This window comes from Plecotus auritus (genome assembly GCF_963455305.1).
Source record: "Plecotus auritus genome assembly, chromosome: 1".
Classification (NCBI taxonomy): domain Eukaryota; kingdom Metazoa; phylum Chordata; class Mammalia; order Chiroptera; family Vespertilionidae; genus Plecotus; species Plecotus auritus.
In genome coordinates, this window is record NC_137770.1 from 80,569,789 (window position 1) to 80,590,592 (window position 20,804).

Here is a 20,804-nt window from a genome sequence, read left to right on the forward strand (position 1 = left end):
ATTCAGCCCCTGGGTGGCAGTGTTTCTGGATTGACTTCCGGGTCTATCTATGGCCTCTCTAGGCAGTGTTAGAGCCTTCTTTCCCTGTGGCACTCACTACCGTTTTGTGGGAGTGGGCTGCCTCAGAGCTGACTCTCTGATGGTCACTCCCCGCTCCGATCCCCAGGTTCCAGAAAAACAACTTTCCTCTGCAGTCTCCCAGGGTGTCCCCAACTGGGTGATCCTATGTATTGGGCTTAGTAATCAGAAGCAAGAATTTCAAGAGGAAAAAGCCCAGTTGTGTGAACTCCGGGACTGCGCGTAAGCCCAGGCACCCAGGGAACGCAGGGGCTGCGTGTAAGTCTGGACTGCCTGAAATTCTTAGGGTGTCCCTGCCCTTCAGATCAGAATGGGTTGCTTTTTAGAGTGCCCTTCTCTTAGCAGCTCTGAGGACCCCTTTCCACAATCACAGATCACGCCAGCCCCTACAGCCACGGATTTTTCTAGGCACAGACTTCCCTGGTCCTCCAGCTCCCGCAAAACGCGCGTTCCTCTCTCCCGCCGGGACCAGAGACCTCACCTTATCCCAGGTGAAATCTGACCTTTCTGTGGTGGAGTGTAGAGCTCCTCTGAACCCGTGTGTTTGCGCCAATTGGGGAGCGTTGTTCTGGGGCTCGCAGTCGTTCCTTGGGTGCCGCAGTTGTGGATTCTCAGGCTTCCGATAAGCTCCACTTTCCGGATCAAGATGGCGCAGACTCCACATCCAAGCCCGCAGCTCCGGGAGGGGACCCAGCCGCAGTTGGTGCTGCCAGGTCAGGGGAACCCCGTTTAGCAGTCCCCCACCTCCTTCTGGAATTCAGCTGTCTCCCAACCAGCCAACAAACACTCCTTGTGCGACCCTCAGCTGTTCTTTCTTTCTGCTCCGGGACAAGGCTCGGAACACGTCTGTCTATTCCGCCGCCATTATCTATCGAATCAGAGGCCATCAATTTTAAAGAAGGGTCTTAATCATCAGGTAGATTAGATACCCACCCAGTGGATTTCAGTCAACCTCTGCCCCTAATCATTCCATGACCCCAGATGCAAAGTGGCCATGGTAACAGGGATGGAAGCTATGCATGGGCTCAATACCATGGAGTTCCCTCAACAAAGCTCATCTGTCTACTACCATTGCTGAGTCCCAACCTGCCATTGGCTGACACCAGTTTGGCATCATTCATTGGGGGGATTTATCTAGTGATTTTAATGGAGTATTAAAGTCTCCTACTATGATTGTATTACTGTCAATCTCTCCCCTATATCTTCCAGAAGTTTTTTTATGTATTTGGGTGCTCCTGCATTGGGTGCATATATGTTTACCAGAGTTATATCCTCTTGTTGTATTGATCCCTTTAGAATTATGAAGTAGCCTTCCTTGCCTCTTGTTATGACCTTCACTTTGAGGTCTATTTTGGCAGATATAAGTATTGCTACCCCAGTTTTTTTATTTTTTAATTTCCATTTCCTGAAATATATTTTTCCATCCCTTCATTTTCAGTCTATGTGAGTCCCTTGTTATGAGGTGGGTCTCTTATAGACAGCATATAGATGGGTCATGTTTTCTTATTCATTCAGTCATTCGATGTCTTTTGACTGGAGCATTTAGTCCATTTTCATTTAATGTTATTATTGATAGGTACTTGTTTGTAGCCATTTATATTCTTTATGTCTGTGTTCCTTTATCCCTTTCTATTTCTTTTTTTTACAGCATTCCCTTTAGCATTTCTTGCATTGCTGGCTTTGGTAGTGATAAACTCCCCTAGCCTTTTTTTTTGTCTGCAAAGCTCCTGATTTCCCCTTTAATTTTGATTGATAGCCTTGCTGGATAGAGTATTCTTGCATTCAGTCCCTTGATTTTCATCACTTTGTATACTTCATTCCATTCCCTTCTGGCCTGATGTGTTTCTGTTGAGAAATCATTTGATAATCTGATGGAAGATCATTTGTAGGTAACTCTCTGTCTCTCTCTTGCAGCCTATAAGATTCTCTCTTTGTGGTTAGCATTTGCCATTGTAATTACAATGTGTCTTGGGTGGATCTCTTTGGGTTCATCTTGTTTTGGACTCTTTGTGCATGTGTGACCTTTTTATTCCCCTTATCAGGCAAGTTTTCGGTCATTATTTCTTCAAATAGGTTCTCTAATTTTTGCTGCTCTTCTTGTCCTTCTGGCACTCCTATTATGTGGATGTTGTTTTATTTCATGTTGTCCCAAAGTTCCCTTAGGCTCTCCTCCTGCTTTTTAATTTTTTTCTCCAATTGCTATTCAGATTGGGCTTGTTTCTCTACCTTATCTTCTATCTCACTAATTCAGTCCTCCTCTTCTCCTAGTCTACTGTTGAAACCTTCCATCGTGTTTTTGATTGTTGCTATATCACTTTTGATTTCCTCCTGATTTTTGCATAGGTTGTTGATTTTCTCATCCATCTGGTTTATTAACTGTATGACCATTACTATCAATTCTTTTTCTGACATATTGCATGCCTCTATTTCATTTAGTTCCTTTCTTGGCAATTCCTACTTTTCTGCCTTTGGGGATTGTTTCATTTTCTCCCCATTTTTGCTTGCACCAAAAGGTCCAAGCGCTGAGTTGTTGGGGCCTGAGCCAGGTATGGTGGGAGCATCATGCAACCCAAGGGTCACTGAAGAGCTCAGGCGCTGACATGCGTGGCTACCTTGGGTCTGCTGGAGCTGTGCGTGCTGAGAGTAAGCTCGCTTGCAGGTGGGTGGCGCAGCTGCTGGGGGTCAGCAGCAGCCCCCACTGGGTGCACATGCACAAAGTGTCAGAGAGTCATGGGCGCTTGGTGCAGCCGCCTTGGGTCAGCAGGGCCACACATGCATGCCAAGAATCAGAGTCCCAGCATGTGTGCACTGAAATTCCCCGTGCGCATGCACGGAGAATCAGAGTCACAGATGCTCAGTTCTGCTGCCTTGTGTCAGTGGAGGGGGGGGGGGGCGCGTGTGCAAGCACCAAGAATAATAGTCCTTGCACGTGCCAAGAATCAGAGTCCTTGCATGCACTGAGAATCATAGTCCCCATGTGCATGCGTCGAGAATCAGAGTCACGGGCCTGATAGGTAGGCCTGCATGGTCACCCTGCCCATTTTTAATTGGATTGTTTGTTCTTTTGGCGTTAAATAGTATGTTGTTGTTTTTTTAAATAAAGAGCTTTATTTAAATGTTTTTATTTAGTTTCTTACAGCTGTTGCTAACACATTTATACTGTGTCTCCACAACCTTCAATTCCTGCTTGTTCCACATAGCAATGCTCACAAATATATCACCTTAGGAGGAAACAAATAGCTCTGTTCTAAAGCCCATAGGGCACACCAGAAAGGTGGCCAGCTCCCAGGTCACCCCCATCCCCACCACCACCCCCTCTCCTGGTGTCTCCATCCCAGGAGAAAGGACCCAGGCAAGAGGCTGAATCTGAGCATGAACCTTGTGCTACTCCATCCTTATCCCTCGATCCCTCCAGGGGATGAAGAAAGGCAATTCTGTGTTTCTGATTATCAAATGGAAGGCCTTAAAACTAACCAACGTTTCAAAACCAAAAACAACCCAAACAGCAATGTTGGGGCACAGCTATTTTCACAGACTTATATTTTCATTAACCCACTGTCGTTCTGGGAGGCTTTTCTCTTAAATGTCAACATAACTTTTCTTATCTTTCACAATGGCAGAATTAGATAGGAAGAATTAACCAACACTTGAAAAAAATGATCTAACCCTGTGAAAACTCTGCCTTAGACATAAGTTCAGTGAGATGAATATCAACAGGACTGGTATCTTCTTGACCCAGCCTCCCCTCTAATTCCTGGCTCTAGTCCCAATCCTTGCCCACATCCCATTTCTCTACACTCAGGCATCACGGTCCCTGTAAGGCAAGGTTTTGTGAAGAAGGGGCCCACGTGCCTTAGGAAAGCTGGACTTGGTCTGGCTCATCAGGTGGCAGCCTGTGCTGGCACTGTGGGCACCACCAGGTGAGCCTCTGGAAGCCACCTGGAGGGCAAAAGGCCTCCTTCCTGACCTGGTGCCCAGAAGGGCACTGCTCTTTCTATTAGATCTGTGTGTGATTCTGTCTGCCCTGGAACTTACCTGGAAGCCATCCTGTACTGACTCCACCACGTGATCCTCGAAGATCTCAAGTTGCTGAGGTCTGAGGAATGAACCAAGAGAAATGGGATGGATCCCAGGTCTGTACACGGCTTCATTCTTAATGATGTTCCCTAAGCCTGAGAAGTATCTTTGGCCCAACAGTGTATAGTAGACAGGTTGCTCCTGGCCCAGAGTTTCCAAGGCTTGTCCTTGATGGGACTTTTCAGGCAAGATGTCAGAGGTGAGCTGGACCACTGGGGAAGAGCTCCAAGATATCTGAAAATTATAAAATGCCAGGAATCCGCCACCGCCAAAGTGCAGGACCAACCTGCAGTTTGTGCTGGCACTGTGGGCACCACCAGGTGAGCCTCTGGAAGCCACCTGGAGCCTCTCAGCACCTCTTGCAGGGCTGTCTCCCCCCAAACACTCCAAAACATTGTCTCCACTGTGGGACTGGGAGGACTAGTCTGAGATTTATTTGCTGCCAGGGCCCAAGGTCTGCTTTTGGTTCCTAGCCTCTTCCTCTTTCCTTTACATAGAGGTTATGGCAGTGGGTTGTTGCCAGACCTGGTTTCTTCATCTGAATCAAATCTAAGGAATAATTTTTTTCCATGGACCTGGGTGTCCTGGATCCACAGGGACTGGAAGCTGGCAGGGTTTAGCTTCTTACTGCTGCCCCCCTGTCTTGACCATCTGCTGCCCCACAAAGGGGGAGACCAAATGGCGAAACTTCTTCACAGATGGCCCTTCTCATATCCTGGCTCTGAGCCTGCAGCCCCAGGCGAGGCCCGCATGCAACTTCTGGCTCATGGTGAGGCGAATAGTATGAGTTCTTAATAAAATTTAGATATTAGCTCCTTATCAGGTGTATAATTGATGATTATGTTCTCCCATTCAGTGGATTGTCTTTTCATTTTGTTTATGGCTTCTTTGCAAAAACCTTTTAGTTTGATGTGGTCCCATTTATTTATTTTTTCTTTTGTTTTCCTTGCTTGAGGAGATGTGCCAGAAAAAATATTGCTATGAGAAATGTCTGAGATTTTACTGCCTATGTTTTCTTCTAAAATTTTTATGGTTTTGAGTCATATATTTAAGTCTTTCATCCATTTTGAGTTTATTTTTGTAAATGTTATAAGAAGGTGGTCTAGTTTCATTTTTTTGTAAGCATCTATTCAATGTAAAGGTATCATTTATTTATTTATTTATTTATTTATTTATTTATTTTAATATATTTTATTGGTTTTTTACAGAGAGGAAGGGAGAGGGATAGAGAGTTAGAAACATCGATGAGAGAGAAACATCGATCAGCTGCCTCCTGCACACCCCCTACTGGGGATGTGCCCGCAACCAAGGTATATGCCCTTGACCGGAATCGAACCCGGGACCCTTGAGTCCGCAGGCTGATGCTCTATCCACTGAGCCAAACCAGTCAGGGCGTAAAGGTATCATTTAAAAAATAAAGTAATATTTCATTGGTTTTATTTTTATGCACATTTTATTGCTGGGTTTGCTTGGATGAAGGTCCTGAAAATGCCAAGAAGACATGGAAGAATTGATATGCACTGGGGTCAATACTAGGAGGTTTCTGGAAAAGGAGAGCTTTGAGCAGGTTTTGAAGGGTAAAAAATGCACAACTCCTATCTGCCTCCAGACCTGATCTGCTGTTCCTTTTCCTAGAAGCATTCTCAATGCCTTGTTGTCTTCCATACTGGCTCATCCTCACCCCTGAGATCTCAGTTACCTTGACACTAAACATGAGTAACAGTTCACCCTATTATTTTCACCCATGCCATTGTTTATGTGAAAGATGCTTAAGCAATTTCTCCTGCTTCTTCAGCTTATGTATGCTTAAACTGATTGAAATTTATAGTAAAATCCACATGACTTTGTTTAAATGTTTTCACACTCCCCAGGTATTCTGCCTCATTTTAAACCACTGGTAAGTGAGTCTAGAATTGACAGGTAAAACTGTCAAAGGTGATGCTCTTAAAACATCCACTCTCCGTTTTGTTTCATCTCCAGTGACTCATTACAAGATTTTCCTTTCAGTTGTTCTTACCAAAATGACTGGGTTCCAGGGACAATTCCCTTGACCACCTGAGCTAAGTTAGCAAATCCAGTCTCTGCAGCAGCACTGGATCACTATTCTCTAGTGCTGTCAATTAATTGCCTTTTAAAAAATTTTCAGCTTTTTATATAATAGTATTGGTATAAGCAGAAGCTCAGTTGTCAATGTATTCTAGTTCTCTGAAGATGCTGTGGTCTAAGAACAGGTAGGTGGAAAGATGAAAAGTCAAGATAACAACAGGAAAAAATTTTGAATTGTTATATTCAATTCAGTTTCAGAAAAATAGTGTTAATGATAGAATCTTCATTTGCAGATATCAATTAAATTTTGGTGTGGTTAGGTAGGTTATAATGTAGGGAAAAGGAACAGATCACATTAGGGAGTGTATAAGGAGCTATATAGATTGCTGAGAAAAGCAAGTACCTGACTTGGTGCTAGAAGTGTGTCTCAGGTTTCTAGGGTAAAACTAAAGCTGTGAAAGAGAGTCAGGATCAGCACAATGCAAAGCCTTTAGCATAGGCAAGGGATTTGGTGTTTCAAATGATGACTTAGAAAAAGATTTATTTATTTTTTTATCTCATTAACCTTTTTTATTGGAGTGAAGGGAAATTAATAATTCACAGAAGTTAGAAGTCAAGACCACTTACTCTGTTTTATTTCTGTATTTACAGAGAAGTTAAGAAAGGATGATATTCACTTCAGGTATTTCTTGAGACCAGAACCAAATGATGCACACAGAGTTTGGAGAAGGATTGACTGGTAAAGTGTCTTTCTGAGAATGTACTTGACCTTACCTGCATGTCTATTGACATATCTACCATCATTTTTGACTGTTATATAGAAAAAAAATCTTGATTTGTTGGGTATTTAGTTGTTTTTTCCTTCATATCTACTTTTGGCCACCACAATGTCAAATAAAGTTAGGAGAAAATAACAAATTTAGAAATTTAGGAATATGGAAATTGATCATAAGAAGAAAGGGACAACTTAATGTGGTTACTTAATTCAATCAAATACTGTAAGGATTCATTTAAAAGGGTTCTTGATAATATCTTTATTTTACTTTCACAGAGCAACAGACAAGTGGATATAGAATTAAAATAAAGATCTAGAGAGTTCAGTTGGAAGCAGGAAAAACATCTTGGACTCTAGAGTGATAAAGCATAGAAATGGCTAAACAGAGGTACTGAATTCTCAAATACTATGTCTTATTCATGATTTACATATGCCAACTGATGTATTATATATGCCAGGCCAGAAATTCATTTACATACTTACTGGTTTATTTCTGTAGGTTGATTAGTAGCACACTAATTATCTCTATTTTCTTCAACTATAAACTTGAAAATAAATGAGAATCTCTCCTGGGAGACTGACCAAATCCATGTAAGTATGAAAAAGCAATCACGATGTTTAGAGTGAATGTTAGAATCATTATAACTTTCATGGCTTTTAATTAAGAAAAGTTTGGTGGTAAATGAAAGTCCTGGAGAATGAAAGATTCAGTGTTCTTGCAGAACATACTCAATCTACTTGGAGCAAAAATTGGCTCATATCACTCTTTCAGGGGGCTGGTAGATGCCTTCATCTAGTTTTGGGTATTCAATCCGGAGTCACTTGTGTTTTTGAAACCCTGAAGATACAAACCATATACATATTAATGTGTTCTGGTATCCAGTTCTTTGCTTTGCTTTCTTTCCCTTTTTATATTACCGGACCCATTTTTAGAGTTCATATTTTTCTTGTTTCTTTATCCAAATCTTTGATGCATCTCTTTTAGGCTTATTATACTGTTCCAAATTTATTTGGCTTTTTATACTGTCTAAAATCCCAGTGGCTTAAATACATATATTTGTGTTAGCTACTACTCCCAAAAAGTGCTAAGAAAAAGTAATTTACATAAGGATGTGAAAGAGTTGTAATTTCTTATTGCTTAAGACTGGGGACATTAGTATATTGTTTCCAAGCTGTATCACTTGGGTGCCTAGAAAATGTCTAATTCTAACTACCAAATTAGGGAGTACATTTGGTATATGGTCATTTGTGTGTGTGTGTGTGTGTGTGTGTGTGTGTGTATGTATGTGTGTGTAGAGATAATGAATTCTTCCATAAAGTTTACATTTTTATGAAGTGTGGTCATTATTAGCTCATGCTTATAAAAATGACTTGTTAGCAATTGTTTAGAAATATTTCTTCCTTTGCTTTATTCTTATCTATCTTTTATCTGTCCATTTATTCATCATTCTTCCCTCTTTCAACCCAGTTATCCATCCATCCATCCATCCATCCATCCATCCATCCATCCATCCATCCACCCACTTATTCATTCACCCCTCCAACACTCATTAGAGGCACACTGTATGATGGGAATGGTGCTGGGGAACCTGGAGGAATAGAATAATATAAAAGACTTTGACTTTTCCCTGGAAAAACATATAGTTTAATGCAGGGCTTCTCAGCTTTGGCATTATTGACATTTGGGGTTGGATACTTCTTTGTTGTTGGGGGCTACTTTTATCCTGGGCAATGTAAAATGTTTAGTAGCATCCTTGACCTCTACACATTAGATTCCAGTAACAATCCTGATCCTCCCAGTGTGATAACCAAAAATGTTTCCAGACATTGCCAAATGTTCCCAGCTATGCCAAAAACATCCTCAATAAGAACACTGGCTTAATGAGAGAGACTGAAAAGGGCCTATTTCCATGTATTTTGATAAGTCCTATAAGAAAGGTGCACATATTGGGGATATATTTTGGATATATTCTGTCTTTGCTCCAACCTCTGGTCATTGCTAATATATTTCTGCAAAGCAGTTCTTGGTTCAATCCCAAAAGGACATAATACATATCAGAAAACTATTCATCATAATTCATGATTGATTTATTTTGGTATTTCATGTGACAGATACTCATCCAGGTAAATTATTCAGCCAAAATAGTTAATTAGACTTTATTGTTGTTTTTTCTACCATGTAGTTCCTGTTCAAATGACTTGTAGAGATATTTAACATAAATTCTCTTTTAAAGAAAGTAGTTATTAAATATAAACTATTAAAAATGAGCTGGTATGCAGATCAGGATGCGGAGAATTGGAATATGCAATCACCTCAACAAAATTTTTTTTGGGGGGGCCTATGTGTGCTTTTTTAATGAAAATTTTTGATTACTTTTAAATGAGGTTATTATTACTCATATATTATGTCACAAACAAAAGTTGGCAACAGTTAAACAATGTTCCATTAAATCTTACTGGATGTGAGATGTTTGTACTGCTTTGCTCAGACAGCAGATAATATAGGTCCCTTACTGTTATATTTCCTTTGCTTACATCATTTCATTTATTGACGCTCCAATGCTGTTTTCTGTTAAGTTCTAGAGAGAAGCATATCTTGCTTCAGGTTTTGGAGAGTGTTGATGGAATGCCATGGTTTTTTATGTTCTAGTATTCAAGGAATCATCTGACTATTGCTTCAAATGCTTTCCTGCTCCTCCCTTGGTCCTGTAAAACTTTGATTATAGGAAATCTTTATCTATTGGCAATGAGTAGGAGTGGGAGGAATTTGCAATTGTCTTTTTGCTGAAGTTTTTATAATTAATAGGTGTCAATGACAGCAGAGTTTTACTATAGTATTGAAAATTCTTAGCTCTTTATTTTCAGAGATAAATATTTCTCACCTCTAATTTACCCTGGTTTTAAACCTATAAAGAGAGGCTATGGAGGATTAAGTTTTTTTCTGCCTAACGTTTTAGATATGCAGAGGAAACTTCTTAAGTAGTGGTACAACTGACACTTGCCTATAATACTTCAATGTTCATCTTTGTGGGTGTTCAGTAGAGTACACATAATTTTCTATCACAGTTCTAGATGTCTTGGCAGAATAAATGCATATGACACAGAAAGAGAACACCTTCTTTGCAGCATCCGCCATTCATTATAGTAGAAGTGGCTGAAGTATGCTTTAGGAGCTAAATCTGCATCTTTGCCCAAGTGCAATCTGGCCTGCCCTTGGTAAGTTGGCCAGTGTAGCCAACCATAGCAGAGAGACATTTTGTCTTTTGGTACATGCAGGTCTGACAGTAACTGAGTTGATATTTTTTTTCTGGCTAAATATAGAAACTAATATTTATGTAGCTCTAGTATTTTGCTCTTTATTTGCAATTTTGGATGTGTTTTGGTGAGGTTGTATAGATAGGTCAATGACTTAGCTTCAAAAAATTAAATAGAGAATATTTTGTTATCTTCACATAATAATTCCTACTGGGTTATAACAACATTTTAGCCTGTACTTCTATCTGCACTATTGAGTCCCATAGCTTTCTACTTTCTTCTTTTTTTTTAATAAATCTTTATTGTTCAGATTATTACAGGTGCTCCTCTTTTTTTCCCCCCATAGCTCCCCTCCACCTGATTCCCCACCCCACCCCACCCCGTGCCCTTACCTCCCACCACTGTCTTCATCCATAGGTGTAAGATTTTTGTCCAACCTCTTCCCGCACCCCTCACACCCTTTTCCCCCTGAGAATTGTCAGTCCACTCCCTTTCTATGTCCCTGATTCTATTATATTCACCAGTCCATTCTGTTCTTCAGATTTTCTATTCACTTGATTTTTAGATTCACTTGTTGGTAGGTATGCATTTGATGTCATTTTGTTGTTCATAATTTTTATCTTTACCGCTTTCTACTTTCTGTGTTGGAGATTATTTCTTTTTATTTCCCACAGACTCCCATATTAAAGCTTCAAATGGCTCCTTATTCTAGAGTTCTTACTAAATTTGGTGACCAAATGTACATTTTCTGTATTAGTACCTTTCATAATTCTTTTATTTTCCTATAAAAGCTCTGCATGATGTGCACTATTTTACAATCTCTAAAATGTGAGGGTTATTTATAGCCCTGAAAATTTCATCATGCATCATCTCAATACATCCAGAATACAATGTCTCACTACCTCTACCTTTATCACCCTCCTCTACATCACCATCATTTCTTGCTTGGATTATTGCAAAAATAATCCTAGTTATATCCTTGAGAGTTTTAAGTGTATTAACAATGCAGCAGCCAGAGTGATCTCTTAACAATGTAAACCAGATTTTGTTGTTCTTCTGTTCAAACTCCAATTGCTTATCTCATTCAGAATAATAACCAAAGTCCTATGGCTCATAAGGCCCTACTACACATACCACTCCTCTTGCTCCACCTCCCAAAAACTCAGGTTCAAGACCAAGTGAATTCACACCTCAGAGCTTTTATCTTGCTGTTATCTCTACCTGGAATATCCCCACCCCCAAACCTTCATGGTTTGCTCATTCACCTTCTTTAGCTTTCTGATCAGTCAACTTATCAGCAAAAATTTCTCATCAATTCTATTATAAAAGCACTCCCCATACCACCTTATTCCCCTCCTTTGCCTATTTTTATCCATAGTGAAATCATCAACTGACATCTATATATCTATCTATGTATTTAATTTTTAATTGTCTTTTTTTCCTGCCAAAATGTAAATCCAAGAGGATAGGTATTTTTGTTCTTGGCTATATTCCTAGGGCTTAGACTATTTCCTAGCACATAGTAGGTGCTTGATAAATGTTTATTGAAAGAAGTGAATTAATAGGACCTGACAGTAACTGAGTTGAATCAGTCCAATTATTATTTATTTATTTACTTATTTATTATTAAATTTATTGTGGTGACATTGTTAATAGGATCAAATAGGTTTCAGGTGTAAATTTCTATGTTACAAGATCTATATATTGCCCATCACCCAAGTCAACTCATTTTTAGTCACCATATATTAGGCCCCCTTTATCCCCAACTCCTTTCCCTCTGGCAACTGCAGCACTGCTGTTTGTGTTAATGAGTTTCAGTTTTATATCCCACATATGAGTGAAACTGCATGGGTCTTAGTTTTTTCTGCCTGACTTATTTCATTTACATAATATTCTCAAGGAATGTCCATGTTGTTGTAAATGGCAGTATTTCAACCTTTCTCATAGTTGAGTAGTATTCTTTATCTAATCATCTATCGAAGGACACTTCTGTTGTCTCCATGTCTTGGCCACTGTGAATAATGCTGCAGTGAACATAAGGGTGCATATATCTTTGAGATTACATGTTTACAAGTTTTTTTGGGGGTACCTACCCAGGAGAGAAATTGCTAGGTCACATGGTAGCTCTATTCTTAATTTTTGGTGGAATTGCCAGACTGTTTTCCATAGTGGTTGCACCAGTCTACATTCCCACCAGCAGTGAATGAGGGTTCCCTTTTCTCCACAACCCCTTTAACACTTGTTATTACTTGCCTTGTTGTTAATAGCCACTCTAACAGGCATGAGGTAGTTGCAGTTTTTGATTTGCATTTTTGATTTGCATTTCGGATTTGCAGTTTTGATTTGCATTTCTCTAATTGCTAGTGAGGTTGAACATCTTTTCATATATCTGTTGGCTATTTGTGGGTATTTATATGTCTTCATGGGAGAGGTGTCTGTTCAGGTCCTCTGCCCATTTTTTAATTGAGTTGTTTGTTTTGTGTTGAGTTTTATGAGTTCTTTATGTATTTTGGATAGTAAGCCTTTGTCAGAGCTATTGTTCACAAATATCTCATTCAGTGGCTGCCTCTTTGTTTTGTTGTCAGTTTCTTTTGCTGTGCAGAAGCTTTTTAGTTTGATATAGTCCCATTCATTTATTTTTGCCTTTACTTCTCTTGCTTTTGGACTCAACTTCATAAAATGCTCTACAATCAAGGTCCATAAGTTTAGTACCTATGCTGTCTTCTATGTAACTTATTGTTTCTGATCTTATATTTAGGTCTTTGATCCATTTTGAGTTCATTTCTGTACAAGGGGAAAAGCTATAATCCAATTTCCTTTGTTTGCATGTGTCTTTCCAATTTTACCAACACTATCTATTGAAGAGGCTTTTTTTTTTTTTTAAAAAAAATATGTTTTTATTGATTTCAGAGAGAGGCAAGGAGAGGTAAAGATAGAAACATCAATGATGAGATAAAATCATCAATTGGCTGTATCTTACATGCCCCCTACTGATCAAGTCTACAACCTGGTTATGTGCCTGACCGGGAATCCAATTGTGACCTCCTGGTTCATAGGTTGACATTCAACCACTGAGTCACACCAGCCAGGCTGAAGATGGTCTCTTTATTCCATGGTGTTTTTCTGGCTCCTTTGTTAAAAATTATCAGCCCATAGACATGTGGTTTTATATCTGGGCTCTCAATTATGCTTCATTGATATCTGTGTCTTTTTGCCATTACCTTGTTGTTTTGATTATCATAGCTCTGTAATAGAATTTGAAGTGTGATACCTCCAGCTATGCTCTTTTTTTCCTCAGGATTGCTGTGATTATTAGGAATCTTTTGTGGTTCCATACAAATCTTATTTTTTTGTTCTGTTTCTTTAAAGAATGGCATTAGGATTTTAATGGGAATTGCATTGTCTGTATATTACTTTGGGTAATATAGTCATTTTAACTATGTTGATTCTTCTAGTCCATGAATACAAGATATTTTTCCATTTTGTTATGTATATTTTCAATCTCTTTTAATAATGCTTTGTAGTTTTCAGTATATAGGTCAGTAGTTCATTCCTAATTTCCTTAATTGCATGCTTCATTTCCAGGATTTCTGATTGGTTCTTTTTTAAAGCTTCAATTTCTTTGGCAAATTACTCATTTTGTTCATTAATTTGTTTTCTGAGTGCCTTGAATTGCCTATCTATTTTCTCACATCTCATTGAGTATTTTCAGAACTGCAACCTTGAGTTCTCTGTCATTTACATTACATTTTTCCATGTGTTCCAACTTGCTTTCTGGAGAGTTTTCATTTCCTTTCTGAGCTTCCTCATTACCATGGCTATTCATGGTATTTGCTGGTCTCCTCTGTCTAGGTATCTATTGTACTGCTGACCTTTCTCAACCAGTTTTATCTGAAGAGGTCTTTCTACTAATTTCTAGTAGGTGGCACAGAATCACAAGATTTTTACCTCTGTGACTTCCTAGAGCTGACCTCTGACTTTCTTCAGATAGTACAGTTGTGCTGCTTGGGGGTGGGGTTTGTTTTGCCCTCACTGTAATGATGACCCTGAACCTCTATGGGGTCCTCCCAGTGTGCCCCACCTGGGAATCAGTCATAGAGGGAAATCACAATCCTATTGCAATAGCTTTTGGTTTGCAGATAATGTGCTCCTCGACCTGATACCAAGGGCAACTGGATACAAGTTTGGGGAGTTCAAGGTGCGGCAGGGCTCGGTGGCTCCATTTCTTTGTCTGAAACATCACTGCCCAACAGCAGACAGCTGTGGCACAATCCCTCTGTTGTGTCCTTGCCCTCGTGTCTCTGCTGACTCAGCCACTGTTTGCACTGCTTGCCTGCTGGAGAGCCCAGCTTGACTCTATGTTCCTCCAGACCCAGGGAAGAGCCTGCTACCACCAGCTTCCTCCGCTCTCCGGGCCAGGCTGTTGGGCTGCATCTGTGGTTGTTTGGGCTCTTCTCCCTTCTTGCCTCCTCATTTATTCCCAGTTGCTCACCATTAAATGCTTCAATGCCCTGGTCTCTCAGGTGTACTTCTATATTGAGCAGGGAATTCTTTGCTGATATTCTTTGAGTTATAGTTGATTAACTTGTTGAAGTTTCCAGGCAACAGGCCAAGGGAATCTCTCACACTGCCATTCCTCTGATGTAATTCATTTATTTATTTAAAATATTTCTTTCACTACCTAATATTTGCAAGATACTGTATGGGATTAAAAATTTAAAGGCACAATGATTTATAACCTTGAGTAGTTTATAATCATTTGAGGAAATAGACATGTGACCAACTCTAAATACAGTAAATAAATGTGGATGCATAGGTGGGTCATGGGTAAACTTAGACATGAGGTACCACTTGATTTGGATATTAATGAATGAATTAATTATATTTTTGGAAATAAAAATAGGATAATTTCTTGCTTGAGGAGCAAAATCAGACTCACAGGATCTTACAAGTCTTTTTGTCATGGAATAGTCCTCTTTTGCCTATCCAGTATGTGAGGGAGAGGATAGTTAACAATGGTCAAACTGATAAAGCAATTTAATATCCAATGCCCTTTGTTTACGGTTTCATCAGGTACATCCATGGGTACCAGTCCACCAGATCGCTCACCATTCCTTGTGCTAGCAAGACCACCTGACAACTCAGTTACTGTCATAGGTAATGACAGCAACAGTGGCCAACAGAATGTTATTTGATATTTGTGAAATGCTCAGGTAATACTTGATTTCCAAAATTTATATACTTTTCCACAGAGGGTACTAATATAATAGTATTAATTTGAGTTGTGTCATTTTCTTCCTTTAGGTAACAGGAGAGTGCACCTACCAAATGAATCAATGTATAAAGCCAATCATTCTGTGGTGTCTGAATTTGTGTTCCTGGGACTCTCCAACTCCTGGGAGATCCAGCTTCTTCTTTTTTGCTTTTCTTGTCTTTTCTATATGTCCAGTATGATGGGAAACCTCCTCATAGTGGTAACTGTGACGTTCGATCCTTATTTACACTCCCTCATGTATTTTCTGTTAGCTAACCTCTCCATAATTGACATGATATTTTGCTCCATTGCAGCACCCAAGATGATTTGTGATCTTTTCAGGAAGCAGAAAGTCATCTCCTTTGGGGGTTGTTTAGCTCAGATTTTTTTTAGCCATGCTGTCGGAGGTACTGAGATGGTGCTGCTCATCTCCATGGCCTTTGACAGATATGTGGCCATATGTAGGCCTCTCCATTACCTGACCATCATGAGCCCACGAGTGTGCATTTTGATTTTAGTGGTTGCCTGGACTATCGGTCTCATTCACTCTTCGGCCCAGTTGGCATTTGTGGTAAACTTGCCCTTCTGTGGGCCTAATGTAGTAGACAGCTTTTACTGTGACATACCTCGGCTTATCAAACTTGCTTGCACAGACACCTATAAATTGGAGTTCATGGTCACTGCTAATAGTGGGTTCATTTCCTTGGGTGCTTTCTTCTTGCTCATTCTCTCTTATATCTTCCTCCTGGTCACTCTTCAGAAACACTCCTCAGGTTGTTCATCCAAGGCTCTTTGTACACTGTCAGCTCATGTTATTGTGGTGTTTTTATTCTTTGGTCCATTGATTTTTTTCTATATGTGGCCCTTGCCTTCAACACATCTGGATAAATTTCTAGCCATATTTGATGCAGTTTTAACTCCATTTCTAAATCCAGTCATTTACACATTCAGAAACAGAGAGCTGACGATGGCAATAAGGAGAGTGTTCAGTCAGGTTATGGGTTTTAGAAAAAATCACTAAGTGGCTTTATTAAAACACAAAATTTCCAAGTGACTATTCATAAATTTTCTGTCCCTAATAGCCAACCTTCATGGAGAATGAACCATCTTTCTTAGATCTTGTTCTTTTGTTTGAAACATATTCCTTTGAGTCTTCATTTTGCTGACTGCCTGTGGTAGTTTCCATGCATTAGATAAAGCAGCCATTGCTCCCAGTCTTGAAAAAGTGGCTTCATATAGGAGATAAACCTTATTGTTCAACCCTGCCTTAACTCTTGGTTATCTCTCACACTTTCTAATTTTATTTCATTTATTTATTTTGTTAACCCCCACATAGCATATTTTTTTAATTGCTTTTCAAAGAGAGTGGAAGGGAGGGAAGAAAGGAGGGGTAAAGAGAGAGAGAAACATTGATGTGAGAGAGCCACATCAATTGGTTGCCTCCCACACACCCCAACCAGGGCTGGGGAATAAACCCACAACTGAGGTACATGCACTTGACTGGTAATTGAACCCATGACCCTTCAGTGTGTGGGCCAACACTCTAACTACTGAGACACACTGGCCAGGTCAGCCCATTTTATTTTTAATGGCTCCCAGTAGTTGAGGGTGTGCCAAGACCTGTCAGCTTCTCAAGGAAAGGATCTTGGTCAGCACCAAGATTCAGGATGATTAAAAGCCAGATCTTCAGGTAGCAATTTTTAAAGTTTGTAAATATATATAGTCTGTGGGACCACAAGCATAAGCCCCACTGACCACCAGTGCCAGGCAATCCCCTGGACAGCAGTTACAAAAATTGGGGTTTCAGATGAATAGATAAGCTCCTATTTGGGAGATAATGATGAGTTCTGTGAAGCAGAGGGAGAATTCAAAGATGGTGGGCACTTGCCTCTATTCTCTGAGAGCAGGTCTGTCCCTGGGCCCCTATATGTGGGCCAACCTGAAGCTTTCGCCGCAGGCCAAAGCTCCAGTACAGGCAAATAGGCCTCTTTCACAGAAAAACTGGGCTGTGTTTCAGTCTGCTCTCTGTGCTGTGCACTGGGGGTGGTAGTCCTGTCAAAAGCTGTCTCTCCAATTTTTATAGTCTGTGGGGACCCAGGAACCCAGCCCCTCTGGCCACCAGGGTCAGGTGTTCAAGGGACATCCTCTGGATGGCAGTCACAAAGACCAGGGCACCAGACACCCATGTAAAAGCTCCCCTTGGGGAGATACTAATGCTCTAGAGCAGTGATTTTTAACCTTTTTCATCTCTTGGCACACATAAACTACTAAAATTCTGCAGCACTCCAAAATATATTTTATATTTTAGGTTGAACTGATTAAAAAAACTAGGTAAATTTTGATTCATTCACACCAGACAGCTATTGTGTTGGCTGTTGTCATTTCTTTAATTTGACAATCTAAGGGAAAAGAGGTCAGTGCCCCTGACTAAATAGTTAGGTATTGTATGTTTTAAAAATTCTTGGGGCATATGGGTTGAAAAGCACTGCTCTAGAGCTCTGCATAGGGAGAGTGAGAAGATGGCGCTGTTCAGTCTCTTTCTGGAGAGTGCTCCAGGAGGTCCTCAAATGTGTGTCAAGTCACATGCCTGACCCTCAGGCTCCTGCTCTAAGGTAGGCAAAAAATCAAAGGAGCTTCTCCCACACAAGGTCCAGATAGCCCTTGACAACCATTTTCACACTGGGCCCTGGGGCAAGTGAGTTCTGCGCCTGAAAAGCAGTTTCTCAGATTATTATAGCCTTGATGGTCTTGTGGATGACAACCCATTGATGTGAGAGAGCCACAATTCATGAGAGAGAGAGAAAGAAAGAGAGAGAAACAATTCATGTGGCTCTCTCACATCAATGTTTCTCTCTCTTTCTTTCTCTCTCTCTCTTTACCCCTCCTTTCTTCCCTCCCTTCCACTCTCTTTGAAAAGCAATTAAAAAAATATGCTATGTGGGGGTTAACAAAATAAATAAATGAAATAAAATAAGAAAGTGTGAGAGACTTGGGGGATTGTCACTGGTGAAGGTCTTAAAAGTTGGGGTTCCTGTTGTAGGGTTCAAACCCTTTCCTCCTCAGGGAGCAGCTCCAGGTTTTGGGTTCTTCCCAACTATGGGTCACTGTGCCTGGTGTGGGGTTCATGATGAGATTGTGTTCTAGCCTCTCCTACCTGCTCTCCTTGGCTCAATGTGTAGGAGTCGCTTAGTCAGTTGTTTGTTTGTTTTTCAGAGAAATTTGTTCCAAATGTACTGTAGATTTGGTATGTTTGAGGGAGAAGGTGAGTTTAGGGCCCTCTTAGGTGCCATCTTGAACCGGAACCAGGACCATTTTCTGCCATACATCACTGAGGGTTTATGGACCTTCAGCACCATATTCTCCTGTATTTTGTTTTTACTGAAGAATGGGTGTGTGGACAAAAGGGGCCACATGCTGACCTGACAAGCTCAGGGGAGGCCTGCATGACAGTCTTGCAAACTCAGAGACCTAAAGTAACCACAAAGGATGGTCTGAAATTAAACTTTAACTAAACACAGTTATGGTGGGCAGTTATGTCCTAGGCCGGTATCTTCACTGACAAGGTCAACCTTTACCTTAACTGAGCCTATCTGTCTTTTTGCATCTATGATAACATACCCTTGAAATGTCTGGGTAACTTGTAACTTCCCTTTTTCTGGAGCCCCTGGGGCACAACCAAATGTGCTGGGTGCCAGGACAGAGATCACAAATTCCTTCATTATCATGTTAATTGTTCCTGCACCCACCAAAGTATGTGTCCATCATTTTATTTTTTATCCAGTCCCAGGGGTTTCCCACCGCTTTGCTTTATCCCACCTCCTTAATCCATCACCAATGAATTTCATGTAACCCACCTATGTCCCTCCTTTGATTGCCTTGTTTAAATACAAATGTAACCCGCCATTCTCCGGAGCATTATCTCAATTCGTTGAGGTTCTGCTTCATGGCATATGTCAACAGTTTGGCTCAAATAAACTCATAAAAATTCTTTACAGGTTTCAATGGTTTTTTACGTTAACAGGTGATATTCTTTCCTCATAAGACAGAGAGACTTTTACTAGTATATGACAGGTATAGAAATCAAAGATTATATTAACCCTTCCATTTCAGTTCCCAAATTACTGTGCCAATAATACCTTTCACATATGTTAAATTATGATGTAAATAAGTATTTTTCAGAAGAGCCATACTATTGTTTTCAAGATACTCTGCCCTATATTTGATACATTTGTTAAAACCATGCTTCATTATCTGTTTGTATTCCATATCTCCCTTTTCACTTGTTCTGCTTTGTTATTTCAGCCTTTTGGTTATGCGCAAAAAGTAGCAATCATCTTTAGATCTGTAGTTACTTACACATTCGAATTCACAAATCTTGCTTTCATACTTCGTTCTCTATGTTGAAGAATGTTCTTGCCCTTATTTTTAATCAAGTAAATCAGGTGTTAACAAACTTTTTGTGTAAATGGCCAGATTGTTTTGGTATTGTAGGCTGTATGATCTCCTTTGCAACCACTCAATTCCACTGTTGTAGCATTGAAATAGCCATAGACAACACATATGTGAGTCAATAGACACTGCTGAGTTCCAATAAAATTTTATTTACAAAAACAGGAAGCATGCCAGATTTGGGATGCCCAACGTATAGATTTCCCTATTCCCCCAAATATCATAGTCTTTGTCTTAAAATAAAAGGCAGTATAGCATCACTCAAAATTTGCAGTTAAAATTCAGAGATTCTGGTCCAAACAGCACCAACTTACTTGCTGTGCTATCTTACATAAATTACTTAACCTCTCTGAATTTCAGTTTCTTCAAAGGCTGCAATACAACACACAGATTATGGTTATGACTAAGTCAGATGATATTTGAAAGGGCTTTATCCACTTAAAAATTAGCTTGGGTTCCTTTCCTGGGCTATTACTATTTGCTTAGAGTCTGTCAGTTTAAAAATAAAATTTGTTTTATGTTCTAATACATATTAACCTTGTCTTCTCCTTTGTACCCCCCTCATCCCCTGGAAATATCTTGTGATATATCTCAATTATCTTGTCTTTTTATAGTATTGTGGTATGTACTTTCATTGCTTTATGTCACCTGTCATATTGAAGATTTAATTCTTTACTTCCTTTTTCAGTTCATTGGTAAAACAATAATGGCAAATATTTACAGAGTACATACCATGTGTCAAGCACTGCTCTTAGCTTTACCTGTTTAATTGATCTAATCCTCATAGCTATCCTTGAGATAGATACTATTATCATCCCATTTTACAGATTGGGAAATGGAGCATACAGATGTTAAATAACTTGTCTAATG

The 20,804-nt window shown here is 39.9% G+C and overlaps 1 protein-coding gene and 1 pseudogene across 2 annotated transcripts; one reads left to right on the forward strand and one right to left on the reverse strand.

Annotated features, from left to right (window-relative positions):
* Positions 1-3,876: 3,876 nt before the first annotated feature.
* Positions 3,877-5,830, reverse strand: LOC308236469 (endonuclease 8-like 2; annotated as a pseudogene). The gene is made up of 3 exons: positions 5,767-5,830; positions 4,731-4,859; positions 3,877-4,446 (listed from the first exon to the last, which is right to left on the reverse strand). The product of its transcript is annotated as an endonuclease 8-like 2 (transcript).
* A 9,737-nt stretch (positions 5,831-15,567) lies between these two features.
* Positions 15,568-16,506, forward strand: LOC308254570 (olfactory receptor 4F15-like; the record flags this gene model as incomplete). The annotated part of the gene is made up of 1 exon (XM_080680787.1): positions 15,568-16,506. The coding sequence occupies one exon, from the start codon at positions 15,568-15,570 to the stop codon at positions 16,504-16,506; it is 939 nt and encodes a 312-aa protein (XP_080536913.1).
* Positions 16,507-20,804: the final 4,298 nt, after the last annotated feature.